This window comes from Chelonia mydas, chromosome 6 (genome assembly GCF_015237465.2).
Source record: "Chelonia mydas isolate rCheMyd1 chromosome 6, rCheMyd1.pri.v2, whole genome shotgun sequence".
NCBI classification, from domain to species: domain Eukaryota; kingdom Metazoa; phylum Chordata; order Testudines; family Cheloniidae; genus Chelonia; species Chelonia mydas.
Window position 1 is genome coordinate 90,317,182 of NC_051246.2, and position 25,346 is coordinate 90,342,527.

The 25,346-nt window shown below is 49.1% G+C and overlaps 2 protein-coding genes across 15 annotated transcripts in view; one reads left to right on the top strand and one right to left on the bottom strand.

Annotated features, from left to right (window-relative positions):
* Positions 1 to 722: 722 nt before the first annotated feature.
* LOC102943359 (acetyl-coenzyme A synthetase 2-like, mitochondrial) lies at positions 723 to 19,883 on the top strand. The gene is made up of 14 exons (XM_007065226.4): positions 723 to 1,388; positions 3,164 to 3,260; positions 3,477 to 3,676; positions 4,780 to 4,955; positions 7,138 to 7,290; positions 11,447 to 11,594; positions 12,267 to 12,404; positions 12,653 to 12,745; positions 13,224 to 13,336; positions 14,015 to 14,141; positions 14,884 to 15,011; positions 16,079 to 16,142; positions 16,678 to 16,799; positions 16,953 to 19,883. The coding sequence occupies exons 1-14, from the start codon at positions 1,076 to 1,078 to the stop codon at positions 17,127 to 17,129; spliced, it is 2,049 nt and encodes a 682-aa protein (XP_007065288.1). The 5' UTR covers positions 723 to 1,075; the 3' UTR covers positions 17,130 to 19,883.
* ABCD4 (ATP binding cassette subfamily D member 4) overlaps positions 17,224 to 25,346 on the bottom strand; it is a 32,218-nt gene continuing 24,095 nt past the window's right edge. For 9 of the 14 annotated variants that reach the window (XM_043548598.1, XM_043548595.1, XM_043548594.1 and 6 more), the window contains one exon: positions 18,828 to 19,198. In XM_043548598.1, the coding sequence (XP_043404533.1) occupies positions 18,828 to 19,198 (371 nt within the window). The other 5 variants (XM_043548606.1, XM_037900676.2, XM_043548599.1 and 2 more) reach the window with 1 other exon arrangement.

A 25,346-nucleotide genomic window follows, 5' to 3' on the forward strand; every position in this document is an offset into this window, starting at 1 on the left:
TACAATGCTGCTGTGCAATTAGGGACTGCTGTAACTTACTCCAGGAGCTGTGCTTGAAGCCACTTTTGCCTGGCCCTCGCCTTTGGTGTTGCATCTCCAGGGAGGTGCAGATCAGAATCTGGCTGTGTCTCTTCAGTCCAACTTTAGATGGGAAGCCCCTTGGGGCAAGGATCTCATTTTTACAGTTGCCAGTAAAACTCTGGGCATGCTGTGGCAGGGCATAAATAGCAATGACAATAAAGAGGAAGGCACGGTCCCCGCCCCAGAGAGTGTATACAAACAGCCCAGATCCCCTTGAGTGACCAGCTGAAGGTGTGATCTCAGTCAGCAAAGCATTTTCATAGACTCATAATAGACCCATAGTTCTGCGGTGGACTGTGGCTGAAAGCCTTCAGAAGGGTATTTTCAGGAGGATTCTGACTGAGGAGAGTGAGGTCATTTGGAACATAAAGGAAGGGAAATAATTACAGGTACAGGGGGCAGCGTGAGTGGGGGAGGCACAAAGTGAGATTGGGAAAAGAATTCAAGCGGAGCAGATAGGCAGGAGGCTTGGGTGGGGCCAGATCAATCTAGCAGGCAAACTGTTCCATTCAACCTCTAAGCAAGGGCAGGTTAGTGACAGGACAAAGGGAAAGTGTAAGGTGACACAGGCCAGCCTGGATTGCTCCGGCTGCTGAGAATACAATCACCAGCCAGTTCTGGCTTCAGTGCAAGAGCAGTCGTCATAGAATTCAGATTAGCATGAAGGTTATTCCAGTCAAACATTCCTACAGCCCACCCCCTTTCCTCCCTTAGAAGGGATTGAATTTCCTTTTCATGTATCCATCTGGAACAGGCGAGAAAGCGTGTCAGGAAGAGACGGCGCACCTCTTGAGCTGTCTGCTGAGTGCAGATTTATAATCTGATGGACAGAGAGAGACCCAGCTAACACTCCACTCTTCCCGTTCAACGCCACGGCTCCAGGGCAGACTGAAAGCACTTAGCCTGAGTTTTGTACCTAAAGAAGAAAAGCAGAGTTCTGAGGACCATTTCCTGCTTGTTGCAGAGTTGGGGATCTCTCTTGCAACCCTGGATCATGGCCTGGCTGCTTCCTAGGGCTTGCTGCCTAAAAGTCTTCTGTCAATCCTCTAGAGGACCCTTTTCTTCTGGAATAGCTAGAGCTTGGAGTGGCGGGCCCCTGACTGCATATATGCCAGAAGCTGCAGCGTTCCCTGGATCAAGGGACCACCCAGGGCTGTACAAGGTGTCAGTGGAGCAGGCAGATGAATTCTGGGGAGCTCTAGGGAGAAACCGACTCATGTGGATTAATCCTTTTCACTCTGTACAAGACTGTAATCTACAGCAGGGCTGGGTGTCCTGGTTCCTGGGAGGACAACTGAATGTAGCAGGTAAGCAGGAAGCCAGACCTCCCCACCCTAGTTTGCTGGCCTCTTGGGGAACCCACCTGGTCCCAGCATCTTCAGGATGGATCCTTTTCAGTCTCATGAGTCTGTTCCTGGGAATGCACACACCTTTAACTCCTTCTGTTAGCCAGTTGCTACTGGGGAAGTTCTATGGCAGCAAGAATTAGCTTTCTATTTTTAAACGCTTTCTTGGAAGTGCACCAATCTGTCTTTCCCCTGCATGTGGAAATCCTAAACTGAGAGGAATAGTCTGAGGAACAGACGCCAAAGAGGGAGGAAGGCAAGGGAAGAACGTGTGTCAGAGAGCGAGGGTGTGAGTGTAGGACAGCACCTGCCTCTGACCCCCACTTTCCCTGGCGTGTTTGTTCCCAGTCTTATTCTCCTCACACACAAATCCGGGAGTGCTCAACGGTGCCACTCAATCCAACACTTTAACTTGAAGAAAAACTAGGGAGGTAGAGCTGAGCAGCACGGTCTGGTAAAAGGGTTCAAATGGGGGATGGTCTCTCAGATTCAGGCACAAGTTCAGCCAGAGGACGCCTGCCAGGAACGTTCCAATTGGCTGTGTGTGGTAGGTGTGTAGGAACGTGATTGGTTGTAGGGGAGCAAGTGTGTCTCATTAGGATGTGTGAATACAGCTGGACCACCATGTGCTGTGAGCCTAGCTGCTCTCGCAAGCTGTGTCATTGGGCCTGGTCAGTACCCTTTTGTGGGAGTCCTCAAAGGTGCACCCATGTACTACTGAGGTCATCAAATAGAAATTAGTGCTCTTCCCTTATCCATTATCAATGAGTGCCTCTTCACAATGCTAGATAGCAGCACTGCCAACCCCAATCACTCAAAAATCGTGAGTCAGGACCCCCAAAATCATGAGATTTCAAAAATAAGTTTTAGTTCCTTTTTTATTTGCCTTCTGGTTTTTGAGCGTTTAGGGGTCAGATTTTCAAGCTTTTCTCTGGAACCATGAGGGAGAGAAATTAATTTTTTTTAAATGAAAGCTGAAAGTCTCACCTAATCACAACTCTGGGAGCTGGAGCTCTACAACGAACATCATATGTAATTAGACTCCCAATAAAACTATAAGTGTTGGCAACACTGGTGCTTTCAGAGGAGCCCACTTTGGGATAAGATTTAAAACCAAGGTCTTGACCGCTTGTGGTCATTCAACATTCCAAGGAACTCTACGTACCCCCAGAGTTCTGGCCCTATTCCATCTCAGGTGATTGCATTCTGCTTCCCTACATTCCCTCTGCAGCGCTCCTCACTTCCTGTCCTAAACTGCCTCCTGGAGTGCTGCTGTCACTGTTTAATAGCTGCCTCATTCCACTAAAGAGGCAGCTGCATTTCAGTGGGAGGTGTAGTGTTCCCTGTGGATTGCTTACCTGCCACACAGGGTTGCTGAGAAATGACTGAGTTAATATTCATGAGGCACTCAGAGAGCCACCAAGGAGGAGTGCAGAGGGCTGTTATGGTTACTCAGGGTGTTTGGGGGCAGTTTCTGGTTAGGAATGTGCAGATTGCAAGTAAGGATGAGGAGGATGGTCATGGGTGTGGCAGGGAGGAAGGTGTGGGAGTGGGATTGGGGTGGTGCTTCTGACCTGATGGCTGGTGCTAGCAATGATGTGGTTTAAGGGGTTGAATAACAGTCAAACTTACAATGCAGCCACCCTGATTGTATTCAGAAAATGAAGTGGCGAGCACTGGCTTTACTAGAATTGAAAATAGCTGAGAGGGTAATGACAGTCAATCTTCTCTTTCAGTGAATTGTCTGGATCGACATGTCCATATAGCCCCAAACAAAGTGGCCCTGATCTGGGAGAAAGATGAGCCTGGGAAAGAAGTTCGGGTTACATACAGGTCAGTACTTACCCCATCAAGGGGCCCTGAGCTAGAGGAATTGAGCACAGAGGGCTGGTATGGTTACTTATCTGATTAAGGGACCAGAGTCATTTATCTCCAGCTCTGTGGGGCTCCCAGAAGGGAAGGGAAGGGAAGCTAGCCCCATCTGTTCCCAGTTCAGAGAGGCTTCTGGAATGGGAGAGCTTCTAACTACAAGCTGGTTTCTTTGGACAGAGAACTGCTTGAGTTGACCTGCCGTCTGGGAAACACCTTGAAACGACAGGGAGTAAAAAAAGGTGACCGAGTCACCATCTACATGCCCCCATGCCCTCTGGCTGTGGCAAGCATGCTAGCCTGTGCCCGGATAGGAGCCGTACACACTGTGGTATTTGCCGGATTCAGCTCCGAGGCTCTAGCTGACAGGATCCGGGATGGTAAGAGCCTTCTTCACAACTGATAGGTGCTCTGTACACAAATTGTCCCTTCAGCCTGGCCCCTTGGAGAACAATATAAACCCCTGTCAGCTTCAGTGACCAGTGGGGCTGAGGGTGTGGGGATTGTGCCCAAAGCTTCCTGGCCCTGGCGTTCTTACTCCTCCAGCCATGGAGGAGAGAGTGGCCTGAGGGAATGGAGGAAACAAGTGGGCCCTGGACCACATGCTCAGGCCACCCAAGAACATCACCACAACTCCCCACAAGCTGTAGCTACAGACAAGCCCTGCCCTGAGAGACGGTTTGGAAAATAAAACCTGCAGCCAGGAAGTCGACTGAGGGAGATGAAACGGTTTGCACAGGGATCGCTCATTCCCACGGGCAGGCCTGGAAGGAAGAGGCTTAAGATGCAGCCAGGGAAGTTCAGGTTCAATATTCAGAGACGCTCTCTAACCCTAAGCAGAGCTCAGCAGTGGCATATGCTGCCAAGGGACGGTGCTGGAATGCTGCTCCTTGGACCTCTTTAAGGAGAAACATCCCCTGCCCTATCAGGGATGATTAAGAAATCCTGCCATGATGATGCACGGCAGGGAGGAGAGGACTAAATACTGTATCCCAGTAGAGGGCCTCCCCTGATGCAAGGCTATTCACTAGGTCTCACTAGAAGCCTCTTCCAGCCCAGTGGATGCTATGCCCGGCTTCATCAAATTCAGCATTTTAAAAATAAGCTCCTAGAGCAGCAGGGTCTGTCAGGCCATCGTCTCTTGGTGCGGGGGCTTGAGTTCTCTGCCTCAACAGAGGGAGCAAGGGCCTGGAGTGCTGCCTCTCATCAAGTTGTATGTGACTTAATGGGACACATTAATGGGAAAGAAAGAGTTTAAAACTGCTGCTCTTATTTTAAAGAGAGGCCATGAAAACTGGAGATGGGAGGGGGAAGGAGAGAGAAAAGGCATGTGGGGCAGGGCAGGGTTAGATGTGTGTCTGGAGCCGGGGGGGAGGGGGCGCTAGACATCCTGGTAATAATGATGGAGGGCAGAGGGGCAGCTGGGCTGAGGGGAAGGGCTGATCATGCTGCTGTTCATTTTCTTCTCTTTTGCCCTCTTCAGCGCAGTCAGAGACAGTGATCACTGTGAATCAGGGGCTGAGGGGGGGCAAGGTTATTGAGCTGAAGCAGACAGTGGACCAGGCCGTGCAGACGTGCCCACTGGTGAAGCGAGTTCTGGTTTCCATGAGGACTGAGCAAAAGGTTCCCATGTCAAAACTGGATGTGCCTCTGGAGGAGGTGAGATGCCATGTGGAGCTACCACCAACTTCCCCCTAGGGTAGGACATCTGCTCTAGGGAATCAGGAGAAGTGGTGGGGGTGGGTTTCCAGCCCAGCCCAAAGGACCCTGTTTGCACTTAGTTGCACTGGGGACATTGTTCTGGGGTAATAGTGTCATGGTCCGAAGGCCAGGAACCTTCCCAACAACAGTTGCCCTGCTTTCCAGAATGAATGAATGAGTTAATGTGGGGAGCTCTTGGAGACACAATATTCTCTGTGTAACATCAGGGGCTGGCAGCACTAACCAGAGCCTGCAATAGTGTGGGCAAGATCTTGAAAACTATCTGTACATGTACCTCAGACCTGGCCTGTAGCACGCCCTGCTATTCCAGCCCTGGGCTCTCCACACAGCTTTGTCCATGCACCTTATTCCTGGCCTGCAGTACCCTTCTATTCCAATCTGGGTGGGGCCCACAGTCACATTTACTGACGGCAGTCCTAGCAGTCAGTGCTATACAAGGCATAGAGCAGGGGTCGGCAACCTTTCAGAAGCAGTGTGCCGAGCCTTCATTTATTCACTCTAATTTAAGGTTTTGCATGCCAGAAATACATTTTAACATTTTTAGAAGGTCTCTTTCTGTAAGTCTATAATATATAACTAAACTATTGTTGTATGTAAAGTAAATAAGGTTTTTAAAATGTTTAAGAAGCTTCATTTAAAATTAAAGTAAAATGCAGAGCCCCTCGGACCGGTGGCCAGGACCTGGGGTGTGTGAGTGCCACTGAAAATCAGCTCACGTGCTGCCTTTGACACACGTGCCATAGGTTGCCTACCCCTGGCCTAGACAGTGACGCGGGCTGTCTCTCTTGGTGTTTACGCTCCTAGTGAGGCACAATGCACCCAATGATGGTCAGACCTCAGGGTAGCAGCACTTATGCTTGCTGAAGAAATATTTTGTTGTTAGCTCCTGGGTTCAGAACAACTGCTCCACCATGTTTTGTACAGAGCGGAACTCACTGTCTGTGCTCAACAAATAACCTAATTAACATGAGAAGGCTTCTCACAGAATTCTGTTATGGTGAGAAAAGTGACAGGAACAAATGGCCTCTTCCTACTCAGGAGATCTGCTCTGTGGCAGGGTTCAGCATTAGAGCTGCTGGCTCAGTGATTACAGCCTTTTACTCCTGCTGGCTACACAGGCCTGGGAGAGGGAGCTGGAGTCTATTCTGGACAGGGCCTCAGCAGAATTTTTAAGTGCGCCCCAACTGCAGAATCGTTATTACTGGTGGTGATGCCTGAGCCAGCAAGAGCCAGGTTGACCCTCAGAACCCATGGGGAGTTTGTGGTGCCAGCATGTGGAAGAGAACCCCTCCGTTTACTTGAACACAGCACACTTGATCTGGCAAGAGTGAAAAACAATAAACACTGGCCCCACTGGTACCATTTTGATAGTCACTTTCCGGAGTAGTTCTGCGTTTTAAGGAGCTAGCTGAATGAAGAGGGGGTGAGCGTTTGGGAGTGGGAGGGAATTCAAAGCTTAAGGGCAGCATAGAAGAAGATGCAAAGACATGACTAGGAAGCTAAGGAAATAGAGGAGGAAATGAGAGCGAAGATGTTGATGGGGCAGCGTTCTGTAGGGCCTTGTGAGCGGGAGGAAAAGGACCTTAAACCAGATGTGGAAGGTGAAAGGAAGACACTGAAGGGCTCTGAAGAGAGTTGGGTGGCATGGTCACAGTGGCAGCACCCATTCTGGTATGTACTGGAGAGGATCAGGCAGGGAAGCATGAGCGGCAGAGGCTGCAGTAACGAAGATGAGAATTGACCAATTGGATGAGATGTTAGCCATAGGGAAGGAGAGGAAGGGATGGACTTGAGAAACGTAGGAAGGAAGAAGCAACAGGATTCAAGAGCCTGAATGTGGGGAGAGGGGTTAGGATCTGGTTTGCTAGAGTGCTGTCCCAGCCTCCGCAGTGCTATCCCCCTGCCAAGCAGCGTTGGCCCGTCACCAGGCAGCAGAGGAATAAGCCACAGTGGGGTTCATTTCTCTGACGTATACAATGCTTTCCATTCAGCTCGTCTGGGCTTAGTAAATGACTAATGAAATGTAAGGTCAGAGCAAGTGTGGGGAGAATGGAGGGAAATCTGGGGGCTGTGAGGAGATCCTGGAGCTGAGTGAGAACCTCTCTGCTTTGTGTCATAGGAAATGATGAAAGAGGATGTATGCTGTGAGCCTGCTGCCATGGAGAGTGAAGACTTGCTGTTCCTTCTCTACACATCAGGCAGTACTGGCAAACCCAAGGGGCTGGTCCACTCCCAGGCAGGATACTTGCTCTATGCTGCCATCACGCACAAGGTAACGAGGCCTAGACACAGACACCGGGGTCGTCGGGTCAAGGCGTACAGGCAGCAGAACTACCAAGCTATGATGACAAGACCATGTCTCTACTATTTGAGCTAAAGCACAATCTGGGAGCTGCTAATGTTATTAGGGGTCCAGCTGCTGGAGAGCAAGACGGTTACTAGGAATGGAGCAAGACTGAGTCCAGGCAACAGGGGGCACCAGTGCATATTCTAGAGCAGGTCAATTATTCATTACTTATAGTAGCACCCAGAGGCCCCAGGTAGACCTGGGTGCCCTGTTCTGCTGGGCACTGCTCCAACCCTTGGGAAGAGACGGTCTGTGCCTCAAAGAGCTGCCAAGATGACAAGTGAGGTAGAAAGGGGGGGAGGAGCAGCAAACACCAGCAAGACACAGGTTTTATATTTACAGTCATTTATGTCTAAACATTTGTTTTTTCCTTCTTCTGTCCTCACCACGCCTTGAGCCAATCAGTTCAGGGAGGGTGCTCCGCCCACAGAGAAAAGCATTGCTCAGACACCCAGCCAGTTTATTCCAGGGGATGGAGAGGGAGAAATGGCTGGTATCTTACAGAAATATTCCAGCCTTTTCCTTCTCTGCATGAGCTCTGTTGCAGTTTAGCCAGCAACCTGCTTACAGGCCGGCAATGGGGAATACAGGATATACTTACAGAGAGAGAGAGAGAGAGATCTCCAAGCCCCCTCTCCCCTGTGTTCTGAGCTTCAACTACCCCCAAGCATACATGAGAGTGAAAGCTCTGCTCCTGAAGAAAGCCCCTAGAGCACTAAAGAGAGGGGTCCATACTTCAATGGAGCAGAGGTAGCTCTGGGAAGAGGAAGCCCCTAAAACAGACAGCAATGTCCCAGATTTTATTCCAGTCATTAGGTTGCCTGTAGGCAAGACCTTTGAAGATACATCTACACTTGGGGGGAAAACCCCACGGCAGCGAGTCTCAGAGCCTGGGTATACAGACTCAGGCTCATGCCACACCACTAAAACTAGCTGTGTAGACATTCCCGCTGAGGCTGGAGCTCAGGCTCTGACACCCACCCTCTTCCCCCGGGCTTCAGAGCCTGAGCATGAATGTCTACATGGCTATTTCTAGTGCTGTAGCGTGAGCACTGGGCACCCGTTGACTTAGGTGCAGAGACTCACTGCTGCGGGGTTGTTGGTTTTTTGCTGTGCAGACATGAGAGAGAGCTGGAGACCGAGCTGCTGGGAGCTCACGTGCTGAGCCACACTCGTGTTCCTGAGACAGCGCAGTACTGGGCTGCAGAACAGCCCCCCAAGGGAAGTGGGGAAAAGTCCATTGCTTGAGACAGTTCACCAAGCAAACAGCTTCCAAGTGTAACCCACACACCTCCTGGGTGTGGTGTTCTGTCCCATCTAGTGGCACCAAGACCACTTAGAGAGAGAGAGAGATTGAGTCTGCTCTACAGCCTTAGCTAACAGCCATGGGGCTTTTAGCTCATGCAGTAGACGCTCACGCACTAAGCTCCAGAGGTCCCAGGTTCAATCCTGCCCACTGACCACTAGGGCCTGTCGGTCTTACACAAGAGCCACCCTTCTGGCTTCTCATGAGACAAGTCCCTTTCTAAACACCTCAGTGTGGGCTCCTTAGCCATGGGCAAGCTCCCCCTATACCTGATCCAGGGACCTTCACACCTCCACCCAGGCCCTCTTACCAGAGGGCTCCAGTCCTAGCCTTGGTGCATCTAGTATTCATGTGAGGCCAGATCTGGTGACTTAGGTCTGAAATGCCCTGTGTGCCTGGGGGTGGGACATGTGGAAATCAGGGAGCCAGTGATTTGACACAGAACAAAGCAGCGGATGTTGTCCCAGGACAGGAATGTGGGCATCAGGCAGCACTGTCCAATTCCAACACACGGCCACTTTGGCTCCAGCTGCTCTGGAAAACATGACCAGAGCTGGAATGAATTCCTGCTCGTTTTCCCCGGGTGGGTTCAGCAAGCTGCTGCTGCTTGAATACGCTGTTACTTTAAACAGAGACTAGCTCAGAGGACAGCGAGTTTCCATTACAAACACACCAGAGCCTTCCTCACCCCTGGAATCCTCATCTGTCACCCTCCTGTCAGCGGGGCCCACTTTGTGGGGAGCTGCTGGAGCATTGCCACAGCAAACCTGATGGCAGCTAGAGCATGTTAGTAAGGGACGAAAGCCTTTTAAAGTATTGTTGGAAATGGCGGATCCCAGAGCAACCGCCAAGAAACAAAGGGCTTCCAAGAGACATTACACTGGGAAACTTGCTTGGTGGGAAACAGATGGGAAATGGAGTAAGAGGAGCCAGGCCCAAGTAAAATACAGGTTTCACTCTCAGGGCCAGCCCGGCTATCCAGTTACTTTAGGACATTCTGTCCCTCCCCCTACATCCAATGAAATGGGAGGGTGTGGAAAATAGCAAGGTCTGAACTCCGGCTCCCTGTGCTGGTGCGGAGCCAGGCTTACCTTGCGGAGAGGGACAGAGGGGTGTCTGCCTGCTAGTCCTGCAGAGCCAACGCCGCAAGAAGAGAGGGGTTGGAATCTAGTTTGGCTTGCAGAGCAGCAGTGCAACTATTTGTCTTTATTAGAGAGTGTTGTGAGGTGGAAGGAGCCCAGTTCTGCTCACCGGGGAGTTTGAGGGCTGGCAAGTGGAAAGAAACTTTTTTTTTTTTACTGGCAAATCGATACACCACTGTCACATCCCCTCTGACTCATCTCCTCTTTGAACTAAATAGTCTGGCCTCTTAGGGAAGTCGTCTAGGCCTCCACTCATTTCTATTTCTACTGTACCTGTGTGTGAAGTGACAAGCAATGCTGAACAGAACTCCAGCTACGAACTTACTGTTGATTTGTCTAATGGCAGTATCACATGGTCAGTTCAATTCATTATACAGCCTAATAACTTGTTTGCACAGGAGTAGCTCTTTTCCGTGAGTGGTCCCAGTCAATTTAGAATCCAGCAATGTGAAGGAGTGGTCCAAATGATTCATTCCAACAAGCATGCCCTTGCCCTTGCCAACAGTGAATTTCATCTGACATCATGTTGCCAAGTCTACCTTTGGAAGGGTCTTCTGGAGTTCCTGACAGTCCTCAAGTGTTGACTCCAGTAGTAATGGGAACTGGCTTGTTTGAATTTGCATCAGGACCCTGGCTCCTTTCCTCAGCACAGGACTGAAGCTGCTTTAGTTATTTATTTCTTTTTCAGCAGGGCCCTAACCAGGACTACGGCTCCATTGTGCTGGGTGCTGCGCAAATGCAGAATAGGCCAGTCCCTGCTTACAGGCTAAACAGGGACAAGCGGTGACAGATGGGTGTAGCAGAGAGGGTGGGAAGCAGTGACTCAAAACAATTTGGGAGTCATGGTGGATAATCAGGTGAACAGGATCTCCCAGTGTGACAGTATGGCCAAAAGAGCTAATGGCATCCTGGGATAAACAAGGGGATCTCAAGTAGGAGTAGAGAGATTATTTTACCTCTGTATTTGGCACTGGTGCAACCGCTGCTGGAATAGTGTGTCCAGTTCTGTGGTCCACAATTAAAGAAGGATGTTGATACATTGGAAAAGGTTCAGAGAAGAGCCATGAGAATGATTAAAGAATTAGAAAACATGCCTTATAGTGATAGACTCAAGGAGTTCAATCTATTTAGATTGAAGAGAAGGTTAAGGTGTGAGTTGATGACAGTCTATAAGTACTCACGCGGGGAACAAATATTTTATAATAGGCTCTTCAGTCTAGCAGAGAAAAGTACAACATGATCCAACAACTAGAAGTTGAAGCTAGACAAATTCAGACTGGAAATAAGGTGTACATTTTGAACAGTAATTAAGCATTGGAACAATTTGCCAAGCCTGTGGTGAATTCTCCATCAAAGGCAATGTTTAAGTCAAGATGGGATGTTTTTTCTAAAAGATCTGCTCTAGGAATTATTTGGGAGAAGTTTTATGGCCTGTGTTACACAGGAGGGCAGGTGAGGTGATCACAATGGCTCCTTCTGGCCTTGGCATCTATGAAGGGGAAGACATGGCTGGCAGAGACAGGAGACTTTAGTTACAGATCTCTCCCACACAAGAGCTGCTCTGGCAACCTCTGTGGTAGGAGGGGCCCTGTCTCCAGGCTATAGCTCTTGCTCTCTTCTTTTTTTTGCACAGTATGTGTTTGATTACCACGATGGGGATGTCTTTGGCTGCGTAGCCGACATCGGCTGGATCACAGGGCACAGTTACGTGGTGTACGGCCCTCTGTGCAACGGAGGTACCACAGTCCTTTTTGAGAGCACTCCAGTGTACCCCAATCCTGGTGAGTAATGAGGTTCAGAAGAGCCCTGGCCTCAGGGAAGGGCAGCCGAAAGAGGCTGTGGGGCTGAGGGACCAAGGATCCTTCTTCAAAAATGCTTGGCAGCCATTCTGCTAGAACTGTAAGAAGCTATTAGAAATGCATGAATGTAACCCTGCTCTGAAATCTCTGGCAAGCAGGGAAGTGACCCTGGACGCTCTATACAGAAGAGAGAGAGGCCTGAAATTAATTCCCATCTCAGCCCACATACCAAAGACTCCTGCCACCATGGCACGAGTTGGGTCCCTGTGTGGAGCTGAAAAACACACTGAATTCCTCTCACACCCCAGGGGAGGTGGTAGGAAACCATCTTATTCATGGGTGGAGCAGTAAGGAGAAGAGAAAATCCCTCCTTCTCTGGAGTAGTCTCTTGTGTATTACATGTTTGGGAAGTCACCTCCACATGGTAGGGTCCTGAGGGGGAGGCTAGTTGTGCCCTTCCCTGCCACAGAGAGCGCTGTGGAGATGGTTATCAGGAAGGGCTCCCAAGGAAGGAAAGAGCCACTGCTGCTGCTCCTGGTGTTTACCCTGAGCTAGGTTGGCCTGGCTACAGCAGGGGTATGGAAGCAAGGAAAGTATTGGGATCAGGGTGAATGAGCCAATTCTAGAGGTAACTGGCCCAGTTTCCTATTCCAGGGCGTTACTGGGAAACAGTGGAGAGGTTACGAATTAATCAGTTCTATGGAGCACCCACAGCAATTCGCTTGCTGCTGAGATATGGGGACGAGTGGGTAAAGAGATATGACAGATCTTCCCTCAAGACCCTTGGATCAGGTTGGTATCAGGTGATGGTTCAGGGCTGACCAGACTATCACTCTCAGACTCAGTTCAGTAGTGGGCTGGATTAGAGGTGTGTGTTGGGTCAGTACTTCGCAGTGAGAGAATATACCACCAAGGAGAAGGCCTATTAGTTGGCCCAGGTCCATGATCTTGATAAAGCCAGTATGTCGAAGGAAAACGGAAGGAGAAAGATTTTTCTGAATTGTCCCTTAAACACGATTCATCTCCCTTTCCCCTTGCAGTGGGAGAACCCATCAACACAGAAGCGTGGGAGTGGTACTTCAACGTGGTTGGGGATGCACGGTGCCCAGTAGTTGACACATGGTGGCAAACTGGTAAGAAGCAAAGAAGACTCCTCCCATTACAGGCACTTAAGCAGTTCCCCAGTCATCTCCCTATCTTAGGAGGTGTAATACCCATCTGGGATTGTTCAGCTTGGGGCAATTATTATTTAGACATCACCATAGATGTGCATGGCCCATTTTAGCCAAGTGCCCAGCACAGGGAGCCTTTTGGCCCCACCACAGGTCAGACAGTTAAATAAATGATAGGATTTAAAATTAACCTGGAGAAGAGACGGTAGGGACCAATCCAGCGCTGGTCTAGATGAGCAAGACTTTCCATCTCTAATTAACAATCTTTTCCAGCCACCTCCAGACAGCAGAGAGCCTTGCCTACAGCAACCCCTGCATGGGCACGGAAGCAGCTGCATTAACCATGCAAGACTTAGGGGGGAAGGTGGATTTCTTAGCAGTGTTCCACGGCTTTCGCTTTGACCTAATTTCACGGGTGTCACCATTACATTTACCTCAGAAACAGGAGGCATCTGTATCTCTCCCCGTCCATCCAGCCCTGGAGATGAGATTCTCCCAGGCATGGCCATGAGACCACTCTTTGGGATCAGCCCTGCCCTCCTGGATGACAAGGTAACTTACAACTATCAGTCCAGAGGTTCTCTTAGCCAACGTTCCCATACTGTCCCCTCTAGCAGGCAGAGGCTGGAAGTAGAGGACTTGCAAGCTGCACCTGTCTTCCACACACCCCCACCCCCAAGGTCATGTCCCACTCCCCACAGATCCTCCTATTTCGAGCAACTGCAGCAAGGGAGCTGGTAGCAACCCCTTGGCATCTCAGCCTGTGTTCCTGCACCATTCTCTGTAGCACCCTGTCCTGGGAGAAGTTTGGAGGCTCGCCTCAGAAATGCTACAAAGGTATTTTCTGGAACAGTGGTTTCCAGCTCCTCAGTAACTGAACGGATGCCATGCTAGACTTACAGTCATAGCTGTAGCTATATGCCAGTGCCCAGGGAGCCTGGAACACACTAGGGGAAGAAGATCTGGACAAGGGCATAGAACAGGCTGGGCCTGAGTGAGAACTGGCTTCTGTCAGAAGCAATGGACCAATACTGGGTGTTAAGCAGCAGAGTGGACTACACATGCACATCATCTCCCTGCAGGTGGTGTGAACTAGATCCTCCCCCACTGCTCTCCATGTCTCTCCCAGTCCGAAGGTTGTGGTGGGGATGTGGCAGGTAAAACTAGACCCAAGACTAAGCATGGAGGTTACCCTCAGCCCCAGTTATGACAAAGGGTATTATTTTCCAGGGAAACGTCCTAACACAGAACAGCGTCTCTGGAGCCCTCTGCATCTCTCAGGCCTGGCCAGGAATGGCACGGACAATTTACAATGACCACAAGAGATTTCTGGAAACCTACTTGATGCCTTACCCAGGTAGGATTTGCAGGGAAGGACAGAGGAAGGCACACAGCTGATCATGGATTGGAGACTGAGTGCTTCTAGAGCCCCATGAAGAAGGGTTTTATGGCAAATGCACTAGACTGGCACTTGGGAGATCTGGGTTACATTCCTGGCTCCAACAGACTCACTGCAACGCTTTGGATAAGTCATGTAGTCTCTCTGTGCCTCAGTCCCCCATCTGTAAAATGGAGATGGCTCTTCCTTTCTTCCACCCGTTGCCTGTCTCATCTATTCGGAACATAAGCTCTTTGGCACAGGGACAGCTCCTTACTATGTGTGTATATATAACACAAAGGGGTCCTGATCTCAGTGGGGACCACCAATTGCTTCTGTAATACAAATGATAATGTCAGCTCCTGTAGCAATGAGAGAAAGGGAAGAGAAGAGTGTCCAGACCATGGAGGGCTGCACTGTGGCATGTGTCCCAGGCTTGTGGGAATGGGGCTAGTCCAGCAATGGAGCATGCACCCCAGAATTAAGGGTGGTAACGGAGAATGCCCTTGAGCTGTAGAGCTGGGAGAAGCCATGAGGTTGACTGGGGGTAGGGAAGTCCCTTTGCTGTGAGTTTAAAGGGGGGCATAGTATACAGGGGGGATGGTGTTGATGTGGGGAGGGGTGTACCTAAGCCATGGAGATAAAGGGAATGGGTAATGGGAAGAGGGTGCAGCTAGCATGGGCTAGCTATGAGAGACTCTCACGGTTCTGATCATCACAGGATTTTTCTTCACGGGAGATGGAGCCTATCGTACTAGCCAAGGATATTACCAGCTGACAGGACGTCTGGACGATGTCATCAGTGTCAGCGGGCACAGGCTAGGCACCGCAGAGCTGGAAGATATTGTGGTAAGAGGCTTGGGCAGAAAGAAGTGGCAAACATCTGACCCCTAGCTTATAAGCAAGTCCAAAGAGCTGAGGTGGGGAGAGCCTCTTCAGGGAGCAGAGCAGGGGCATGGGGGCCTCCAAGTAAAGAAGCCATGAAACACTGAGTGAACATAGCACCTTGGTATCATGCCTGAGTTTTCTGCTCCAGCAGGAGGCCGTGTAGGGAATGGGGCAGAAGTTCTACCTGGAGCAGGTAGGGTGGAAGGAGCAGTTCTCTCATCTCTACCACTCCCACTCTGATTTCCAACCAACTCTAGAGCTACCCAGCTGGGATAGTGATCACAACATGCAGCCATCGTTTCTGAAGTCACATTAGGACTCTTCCCATCACAAGTTCCATCAAGCTAGCTACAGCTATGAGTATGTACCTGCTGCTTTACTGGGTAGGGGGCAACCCCTTTTCCCTGCAAACACTTCAGGCCTTCTTACCTTTCTGTCAAAAAGCCCAGCACAGGGCTGCACTATGGTAAGTTCCACTTTCCTCACCAGCATCAGACGAGATGGCAAAGTATTTAGCTCCAATATCACAACTAAGCTGTTCTAACAGCACAGGCCCCAGCTCTATCCTTGCACTCAAGGGAGAGAGAAAGGTTTATTTGGAGCTCAGGCTACAGCTAGGTGAATTCAGAGCATCATGCAAATGTAGGGGATTATTAACCCTTGGAGGCCCCCATTGTTATGAGATTGGAGTCTCTCAGTGCTCTTTAGAGCCGACACGTCCCTGGGTTTGTAAGCAGGGAATACCCAGTGAGATCTTGTGAACAGGTTACTGGGTCCTGCTGCAGCAGGGGTGGGAGGAGCAGAGTGGGTAGTTGCCACTCACAGAGGTAAGCCGAGCTGGAAGGGGAAGCAGAAGTGTCAGGCCTCTTCCCTACACTCTACTGTGGCAGGTAAGTAGGAAGAGGGCATGGAGGCCACCTTGGGAGCTCCCCATCTCTCTGCCACACACCAGGCCAGTGTGTGGCAGGACAGGCTGCAGCCAGCCTGCCAGGACTGCTGAAGTGACATGCAGACCTGTTTTGTTCCAGAATCAGCACAGAGCAGTGGCAGAGTCAGCCGTGATCGCCTTCCCTCATGAGATCAAAGGAGAAGGTGAGGGGCTCTGATTCCTGCTACTGCAATCTCTGTAATGGGCTTCACAGCTGCTAGGACTAGTGGTGGGGGGAAGGAGTCATTCTCAGGGTGACTGCATACCTGACTAGTACTGGGGCATAGGAACACAGGGACCACACTCACCCCTGCGGTACACACAGTAAGCGGGTCACCGCAAGAGCCACATGGCTTTGGGCTGGAAGGGGGCAAATCTCTGGTAGCATTACACTGCAGGGGCTTGCAGCTTCAGGCAACACAGGACTCCATCCAGGACATCTTCAGGAGGGAGGTCCCACCACCTCAATGGAGTAGAGGAACTGTAGCCCTGTAGAGGAACAGTCTCAGCTTTGGTGATACCACTTCAGTACAAAGGTTTGGACGAGATCCGAGATTCACTTAGGTCACAGACACACCATCTCAGCCCCCATCATACTTCAGGTTGCATCTCAGCCAGCTGCAGAGTGCTTAGCCCTGCACTGGACATCTCCCTGAACCATGGCTTGGTGCATGGATGAGTAACTCCATCTTTTCCCAGGAGCATATGTGTTCATTGTGCTGAAGAAGGGGACTGATGTCTCTCAGGAGAGGCTGAGCAATGAACTCAAGGAGCTGGTCTCAAAGAAGATTGCAAAATACGCAAGCCCTGAATATGTTCAGGTAACAGCCCGCAGGCCTGTTCCTGCGGATACTGCACCCTGTATGCCCTCAACCCTGTCTCAACAGCATGGCGGAAGCCCCTTCCCCACTGCTCCCAGCCCCAGATGATACAGCTTAGGGCTCCAGCCCTTACTCTGCTCCTTTCTGCCACAGGTCACAAAGCGGCTCCCCAAGACCCGTTCAGGTAAGATTATGCGCCGTGTCCTGAAGAAGATTGTAGAGGACAAGGCAGATGAGCTTGGGGACCTGACCACCTTAGATGACCACGAGGCTGTGGAGGAGATCATCAAGGGACACAAGCGCCTCCTGCAGGAGGAGCAGGGCCAGTAACATGAGTGCTCTCTGCTCCCCTTTTCTTCACGCTTCCCACCCCCATCAAATTTGGGACCTAGTCTAGAAAAAGCCAATCAGTAGGCACCAGTAATTCAGCTGAGATCAGACTTTTATTTTTTACACCAGCACTGAAGACCTTGGACTAAACCTCCAAAGCAGACCGCTCCTCTGAGAAGTGACCATGTCTGGGGGCAGTAGGAGTGAGGGTGAGGCAGGCAGAGGGGCTGAGGAAGGGGGTCCTGCTTCCTTCCTGAGAAGCAGAAGGCCCTAGTGAGAAGCCACAATACCTCTCCCAGCATCTGGATAACGAGAAAGGAGGCAGAGGGGGGAGGTTGGTTAACCCCAGATTGGAGGCCTCTCTTCAGGATGTCTCCCAGCTCCAGCATGTCCATGTAGAACACTAATCGCTGACACTTTTCCGGCAGCTGCTCCAAACCCACTGCCACAGCACTGTGTCTGTGTGGGGGAGGGGTGTCGGTGCAGACAGAGTCGGCCTTTCTTTGGAGTTTGAGAACTGCAGCATGGGGTGCAGGGATCAGGTGCCTGCCAGGCTGCACAGGGAGAAGTTTGACCCCAGGGTCTCCCCTGGCCATACACCCCTGCACACCTAGCAGGAGGAGAGTGGGTGCACAGGAAGGGAGGACCCAGGGGCTGGCCCCCTGGCTCTGCAGGCATGAGCCCAGCTGACCTGCACCTTCCAGAAAGGCTGGCAGCTCAGGGCAGCACTGCTCACCCCCCGCCCAGCGCCACCAGCTTGTGGCACTCGGACGCTGCATCCTCCCCCACCCCGATGCCCTAGGCAGTCGCCCACATAGCCCACCTGTAAGGCCAGCCCTAGTGCAGGATGACAGGAGGCGGTGGCGGCTGCTGTCTGGCACCAGCTCAGGCTGCTTGATGAATGCTGACACACATACCCCATGCGAACAGGCCCAGGATTTTCATGCAAAATGCTTCTAGTGAGGTTCATCCTGGGGTGAGATGACACAAACTCCATGGACTAATCCACCATGTGCTGAGCACGGCCCTGAACAGAATGAGGAGACATGGGCCCTGTCCATCCAAACAGATTCCAGCCTCAGGCCCAGATGATAATGGTCCCTGTGGAGACCATGGTCCTTTCTGAGCCAGCATCACACTGCAGTCAAATGCAGGCAGCACTGGCCCTGCTTTTGCATAGCACCAAATGATGCCTTCTCCTGGCACCCAGAAGTTCTCCCACTCCATCCAAAGTTATCCCCTCTCAAAAGCAGCAAGAAGTGGGGCTCCTTCTGCTCCCCCCTACCACGATAGGCAGGAAGAGGGGATCAGATGCCAGGGGAATGGTTTGGGGAGAAGCCCACTCTCTGGGAGGGACAGAAGCCTCCACTCTCAGCAGCACCCAACAAGCAGCAGTTTGGACAACAGGCAGAAAGAAAAGACTCAGCCCTGGTTCCTTCAGTCAAATCCAGAAACCATCACCTTCCTCCCTGAATACTTATTGGCTCCTGGTGGCTCTGCAGTTCCTACAGTTCTACTAATCAGGTATCTCCTGTGGCGCAGGTAGTTTCTGCAGCTCCTGGGTAATTAACCAGTCGCAAGCCTCAGTACTTTTTTCAGCATCCCTCACTGGCTGGGAGCCGCCTCACTCTCTCGGTTCTTGTTAGTTCCCATCTTCCTCTTCCGGAGAGTTTCAAAATCCAACTGTGAAACTGCAATTCAGCAACACACAACTGAGTGCCTTGGCTTCAAAGTGGGGGGGGGGGGATCCACTTCCTCCCCAGGAGCTGACCCATATACACCCCACCATCTCTCTCCCTCCCTGCCCAACTCCATGCCATCCACCCACTGACAACATATGCCTCGCCCATTCATCCACCTGCCCTTCCCTGCCCTGTTCAGTCCCACATGCAGTCCAGGAGCTAACAGGCCCCACACTGCTGATGGAAATAGGTCTGCCACTCTCTGTCTCACCTTTTCCAGGCTGGTGCGATGTCCCACACTGACTAGTGTCATCCCCAGCTGAGCGCAGGTGCAGTATAGCTCATTCTCCACCTCCTCTGTCAGAGCACTGGTGGCTTCATCCAACACTGAGAGCAAAGCAGAAAGCCCCATCAACATGGCATCATCCAAGGACTACAACCACTCAGGCTAGCTAGCCAGCCCAACCAATCCCTGCCCTCCAGCCTGCTCTTCCCTATAGGTGTGAATTCTGGACTGAGCAGCTGTTGAGAACATTGCTCACATGCTGCATGGAGCTGTCAAGGCTGAAACCTCCATGGAGGGACTCTTAGGCAAACTACAAAAGGTACCAGAGAAGCAGAGCAGGGACCTTTGTTCACCACTGGTCCCAGCTCCCAAAGCTACTATCTGCTGAAGGGGAAACCTGGTCTTCCCAAAAGGACTCCTACTCCAGCCAAAAGAATGCAGCTTGCGTCATGTACCCCCTCCATCACAGCCAGATGCCAGTGAGTATCACCGGGGTTTTTCTTTCCCTAAGAACCTTCAAATACCTTATAATCTGGGGAAGTCTCCCCTATGAGAAACTCTCCAGGGCTGGCGACACTGGGGAAGCTAGAACCCCAGGGCCATTCACTCCACAAACTGGACCTCAATTCTGTGGCAATGTTTCTGAATTCAGCTACAAGCTGGTGGGGCAGACTGGAAATTCTGCAGCCATTTCACTTAAATTAAAAATGAAGAGGTTTATGAATACTACAGTCCTGGAGTCCTTGGGGTATTGGTTAGAGATTAAACTGAATTTATTTTACAGACTCCATAATTTTTAGTTTTCAATATGCCAAAGATTTCTGTACTTGTGGCAGGGGTTGTGAGGAAACAAGCTGCAGGTGTTGGTGCCTGGGGATTGTGCTGTAAGCATTTCCATTGGTGATTCACTTTAGCAGAAACATCCAGCTCAACAATCAACAAGGCTGCCAGGTACATTTGGATCTTTAGGTTTCAGAATCAACATCCCAAGGTGATGAATGGGCTAGATCATAGAAATAAAGGGCTGGAAGGGACCTCAAGTCGTCAATTAGTCCAGCTCCTTGCGCTGAAGCAGGACCAAGTCAACCCAAATCACCCGGACAGGTTTTTGTGTCTAATCTCTTTTTAAAAGCCTCCAGTGATGGGGATTCCACAACGTCCCTTGGTAACTTGTTCCAGTGCTTAACGAGCCTTATAGTTAGTTTTTCCTGATAGCAACATGAATCTCCTTTACTCCAGATTAAGCCCATTACTTCTTGTCCTACCTTCAATGGACATGGAGAAAACTGATCACTATCCTCTCAATAACAGACCTTAACATATTGGAAGATTTATCAGCTTCCCCCCTTCACTCTTTTTTCCTCAAGACTAAACATGCCCAGTTTTTTTTTAACCTTTCCTCAAACAGTTTAGACAACCTGACTTTTATCATTTGTGTTGCTCTTCTCTGGACTCCTTCCAATTTGTCCACATTTTTCTTCAACTGTTGTGCTGAGAACCGGTCACAATACTCCAGCTGAGGCTGTGCCAGTGCCGAGTAGGGCAGAGTAGAAAAATTACCTCCCATGGCTTAGATATGATACTCCTGTTAATACACCCAGAATGGATATTTGCCTTTTCTCAAATGCATCACATTGTTGGTTCATATTCAATTTATGATTCACTATGGGCCCCAGATCCTTTGCTGCTGCTGAGCCAGTTATTCTCCATTTTGTAGCTGTGCATTTGATTTTTCCTTCCTAAGCACAATACTCCCTCTCAGAGTTATCATTTCAGGCTGCCTGCTGCTACGCAGACAACACTGTGCGGATTCTGAGCAGGTCATGTTTTCAAGTTTATCTTCCCAACCATTAGAGCTAGAAAACAAACAAAAGTTCAGATTCCAGAGCACAATTCCACACCAAAGGGTGGGTTGTGTGGCACTGCTGAACATCAGGGCCCCGGTTATGACAGCCGCCAGCCGAGGAAGAGGAGCCTCCATAAGCTCAACCTTTGAAAAGTAACTTCTGATGTTTTTCTATGAAATGTTGCACTAAGTGGGGTTACAAGTGTCCCTGATGGAGCTTTCAGGGAGCCTTGCTGAATACGCACCCCCATGTAAGAAATTTCCTGGTAAACAAGCTGGATAAAAAAAAACTGAGCTAAGGATGAGATCACTTTTCCCACTTGGCAGCTCTTCCCCTTCCCCCATTTAATTCCACTCAATCCCTCCCATTGCAATATAGATCACAGATACACTCTCCCTGCCAAAATGCTAGGCTCGCTCGTTACCAACAGTTACTGTAAATAATTAATGCACAAGCCTCCCCCTGGAGGGGAAAGTGATCTAGTGGCGAGGCCAGTCACAACCTTCTCCCCAACAACTATCTCACTGTGGGCCAGAGAACCTGATGGAGGCAAAAAAAGCTCAATACTGTAACTCGATCTACCTGTACTTTGTCCACAATATAAAACAATGAACACAAAATTCACTCACAAATTACCTCCTATACTACACACAGACACATACAAATCTGCACTGAAAGTACATTATTAAAGTTGCAAAGTCAAGCGCTCAAAAGTCAGGAAATGCCAGGATTAAGTTGCCCATGTAACCAGCACTAGAGGGGGATGGGAAATGCTTTACCAGTGGATTTCACAGATCTTTGCTGACACCAGAGCAATGGTGAGACTCAGGAGTCTTGGGTTCTACTGCAGATTCTGGAAGGAACTAGAGGGCACAGCCACTCCCCCACTAAGACTTGACCCCTTCTGCCCTGTCCCCTCCAACCTATCCCATTCCTGTCTCTTACCCACCCTGGGCTCCTCATCCCACAGAGCACAGGAGAGAGAGGCTCCCTGCTCTTAGTTCTCGTGCCCAGTTCTCACACAGCCTACAGCAGCAATTGCAGGGAAAGTCCGACTCAGCCCTGGGCTACAGCATATCCAGTGCAGATCGACTCTTCTGCAAAGCTAGCTCTGAAGCTCTAGCAAGTCTTTAATGAGCAGGTGCAAGTTGCAATTTTTTGAAAGGCTTATAACTTGACTAAATTTGGGCAGATTTTTCTGGAGGATGGCAAAAGGCACATCCCTGACACTAAGGCCATCTCCCTGCCAAACTTCAAGGCCTTAGATTCATAGATATTTAGGTCAGAAGGGACCATTATGATCATCTAGTCTGACCTCCTGCACAACACAGGCCACAGAATTTCACCCACCCACTCCTGCGAAAAACCTCTCACCTATATCTGTGCTAGTGAAGTCCTCAAATCATAGTTTAAAGACTTCAAGGAGCAGAGAATCCTCCAGCAAGTGACCCGTGCCCCATGCTACAGAGGAAGGTGAAAAACCTCCAGGGCCTCTTCCAATCTGCCCTGGAGGAAAATTCCTTCCTGACCCCAAATATGGCGATCAGCTAAACCCTGAGCATATGGGCAAGATTCACCAGCCAGATACTACAGAAAATTCTTTCCTGGGTAACTCGGATCCCACCCCATCTAATATCCCATCACAGGCCATTGGGCCTATTTACCATGAATATTTAATTACCAAAACCATGTTATCCCATCATACCATCTCCTCCATAAACTTATCGAGTTTAATCTTAAAGCCAGATAGATCATTTGCCCCCACTGCTTCCCTTGGAAGGCTATTCCAAAACTTCACTCCTCTGATGGTTAGAAACCTTCGTCTAATTTCTAGTCTAAATTTCCTGGTGGCCAGTTTATATCCATTTGTTCTTGTGTCTACATTGGTACTGAGCTTAAATAATTCCTCTCCCTCTCCAGTATTTATCCCTCTGATATATTTATAGAGAGCAATCATATCTCCCCTCAACCTTCTTTTGGTTAGGCTAAACAAGCCAAGCTCCTTGAGTCTCCTTTCATAAGACAAGTTTTCCATTCCTCGGATCATCCTAGTAGCCCTTCTCTGTACCTGTTCCAGTTTGAATTCATCCTTCTTAAACACTGGAGACCAGAACTGCACACAGTATTCCAGGTGAGGTCTCACCAGTGCCTTGTATAACGGTACTAAATCCTCCTTATCCCTACTGGAAATACCTCTCCTGATGCATCCCAAGACCGCATTAGCTTTTTTCACGGCCATATCACATGGGCAGATCATAGTCATCCTATGATCAACCAATACTCCAAGGTCCTTTTCCTCCTCCGTTACTTCTAATTGATGCGTCCCTAGCTTATAACTAAAATTCTTGTTATTAATCCCTAAATGCATGACCTTACACTTCTCACTATTAAATTTCATCTTATTACTATTACTCCGTTTACAAGGTCATCCAGACCCTCCTGTAGGATATCCCTGTCCTTCTTTAAATTGGCAATACCTCCCAGCTTTGTATCATCCGCAAACTTTATTAGCACGCTCCCACATTTCATGCCAAGGTCAGTAATAAAAAGATTAAATAAGATTGGTCCCAAAACCGATCCTTGAGGAACTCCACTGGTAACCTCCCTCCAGCCTGACAGTTCACCTTTCAGTAGGACCCGTTGTAGTCTCCCCTTTAACCAATTTCTTATCCACCTTTCAATTTTTCTATTGATCCCCATCTTATCCAATTTAATAATTCCCCATGTGGCACGGTATCAAATGTCTTACTAAAATCTAGGTAAATTAGATCCACTGCGTTTCCTTTGTCTAAAAAATCTGTTACTTTCTCAAAGAAGGAGATCAGGTTGGTTTGGCACGATCTACCTTTTGTAAAACCATGTTGTATTTTGTCCCATTTACTATTGACTTCAATGTCCTTAACTACCTTCTCCTTCAAAATTTTTTCCAAGACCTTGCATACTACAGATGTCAAACTAACAGGTCTATAATTACCCGAATCACCTTTTTTCCCCTTTCTTAAAAATAGGAACTATGTTAGAAATTCTCCAATCATACGGTACAACCCCTGAGTTTACAGATTCATTAAAAATTCTTGCTAATGGGCTTGCAATTTCATGTGCCAATTCCTTTAATATTCTTGGATGAAGATTATCTGGGCCCCCCGATTTAGTCCCATTAAGCTGTTTGAGTTTCGCTTCTACCTCAAATATGGTAATGTCTACCTCCATATCCTCATTCCCATTTGTCATGCTACCATTATCCCTAAGATCCTCTTTAGTCTTATTAAAGACTGAGGCAAAGTATTTGTTTAGATATTGGACCATGCCTAGATTATCCTTGACCTCCACTCCATCCTCAGTGTTTAGCAGTCCCACTTCTTCTTTCTTTGTTTTCTTCTTATTTATATGACTATAGAACCTTTTACTATTGGTTTTAATTCCTTTGCAAGGTCCAACTGTACTTGACTTTTAGCCTGTCTCACTTTATCCCTACATGTTTGACCTCAATAAGGTAGCTTTTCTTGCTGATCCCTCCCTTCTTCCACTCCCTGTATGCTTTCTGCTTTTTCTTAATCACCTCTCTGAGATGCTTGCTCATCCAGTTTGGTCTACAACTCCTGCCTATGAATTTTTTCCCCTTTCTTGGGATGCAGGCTTCCGATAGCTTCTGCAGCTTTGATTTAAAATAATCCCAGGCCTCCTCTACCTTTAGATCTATAAATTCTTCAGTCCAATCCACTTCCTAACTAATTTCCTTAATTTTTGAAAGTCAGGCGTTTTGAAATAAAAAACCCTAGTCACAGATTTATTTTTGTTAATCCTTCTGTTCAGTTTGAACTGAATTAGCTCATGATCACTTGAGCCAAGACTATCCCCTACAACCATTTCTTCTATGAGGTCCTCACTACTCACCAAAACCAAATCTAAAATGGCATCCCCTCTAGTCGGTTCAGCAACTACTTGCTGAAGGAATCCATCAGCTATCGCATCTAGGAAAATCTGAGCCCTATTATTATTACTAGCACTCATCCTCCAGTCTATATCTGGGAAGTTAAAGTCTCCCATGATCACGCAGTTTCCATTAGTATTTACTTTATTAAAAACATTAAAGAGGGCTCTATCCATATCCAAATTAGATCCTGGCGGTCTATAGCACACCCCAAGCACTATCCCAGGGGAGGCTCTAATAGTTTTCTTCCCCAATGTAATTTTTGCCCAGACGGACTCAGTCATATCCATTTCATTGCTTCTTATTTCTTTACATTCTACCTCATCATTGATATACAATGCTACTCCACCACCTTTATTTCGGACTTTCCTAAACAGCACATCTCCTCAATACCTGTAATCCAGTCATGACTACTATTCCACCATGTTTCTGTTATCCCTATAATATCTGGTTTCACTTCCTGCACCAATA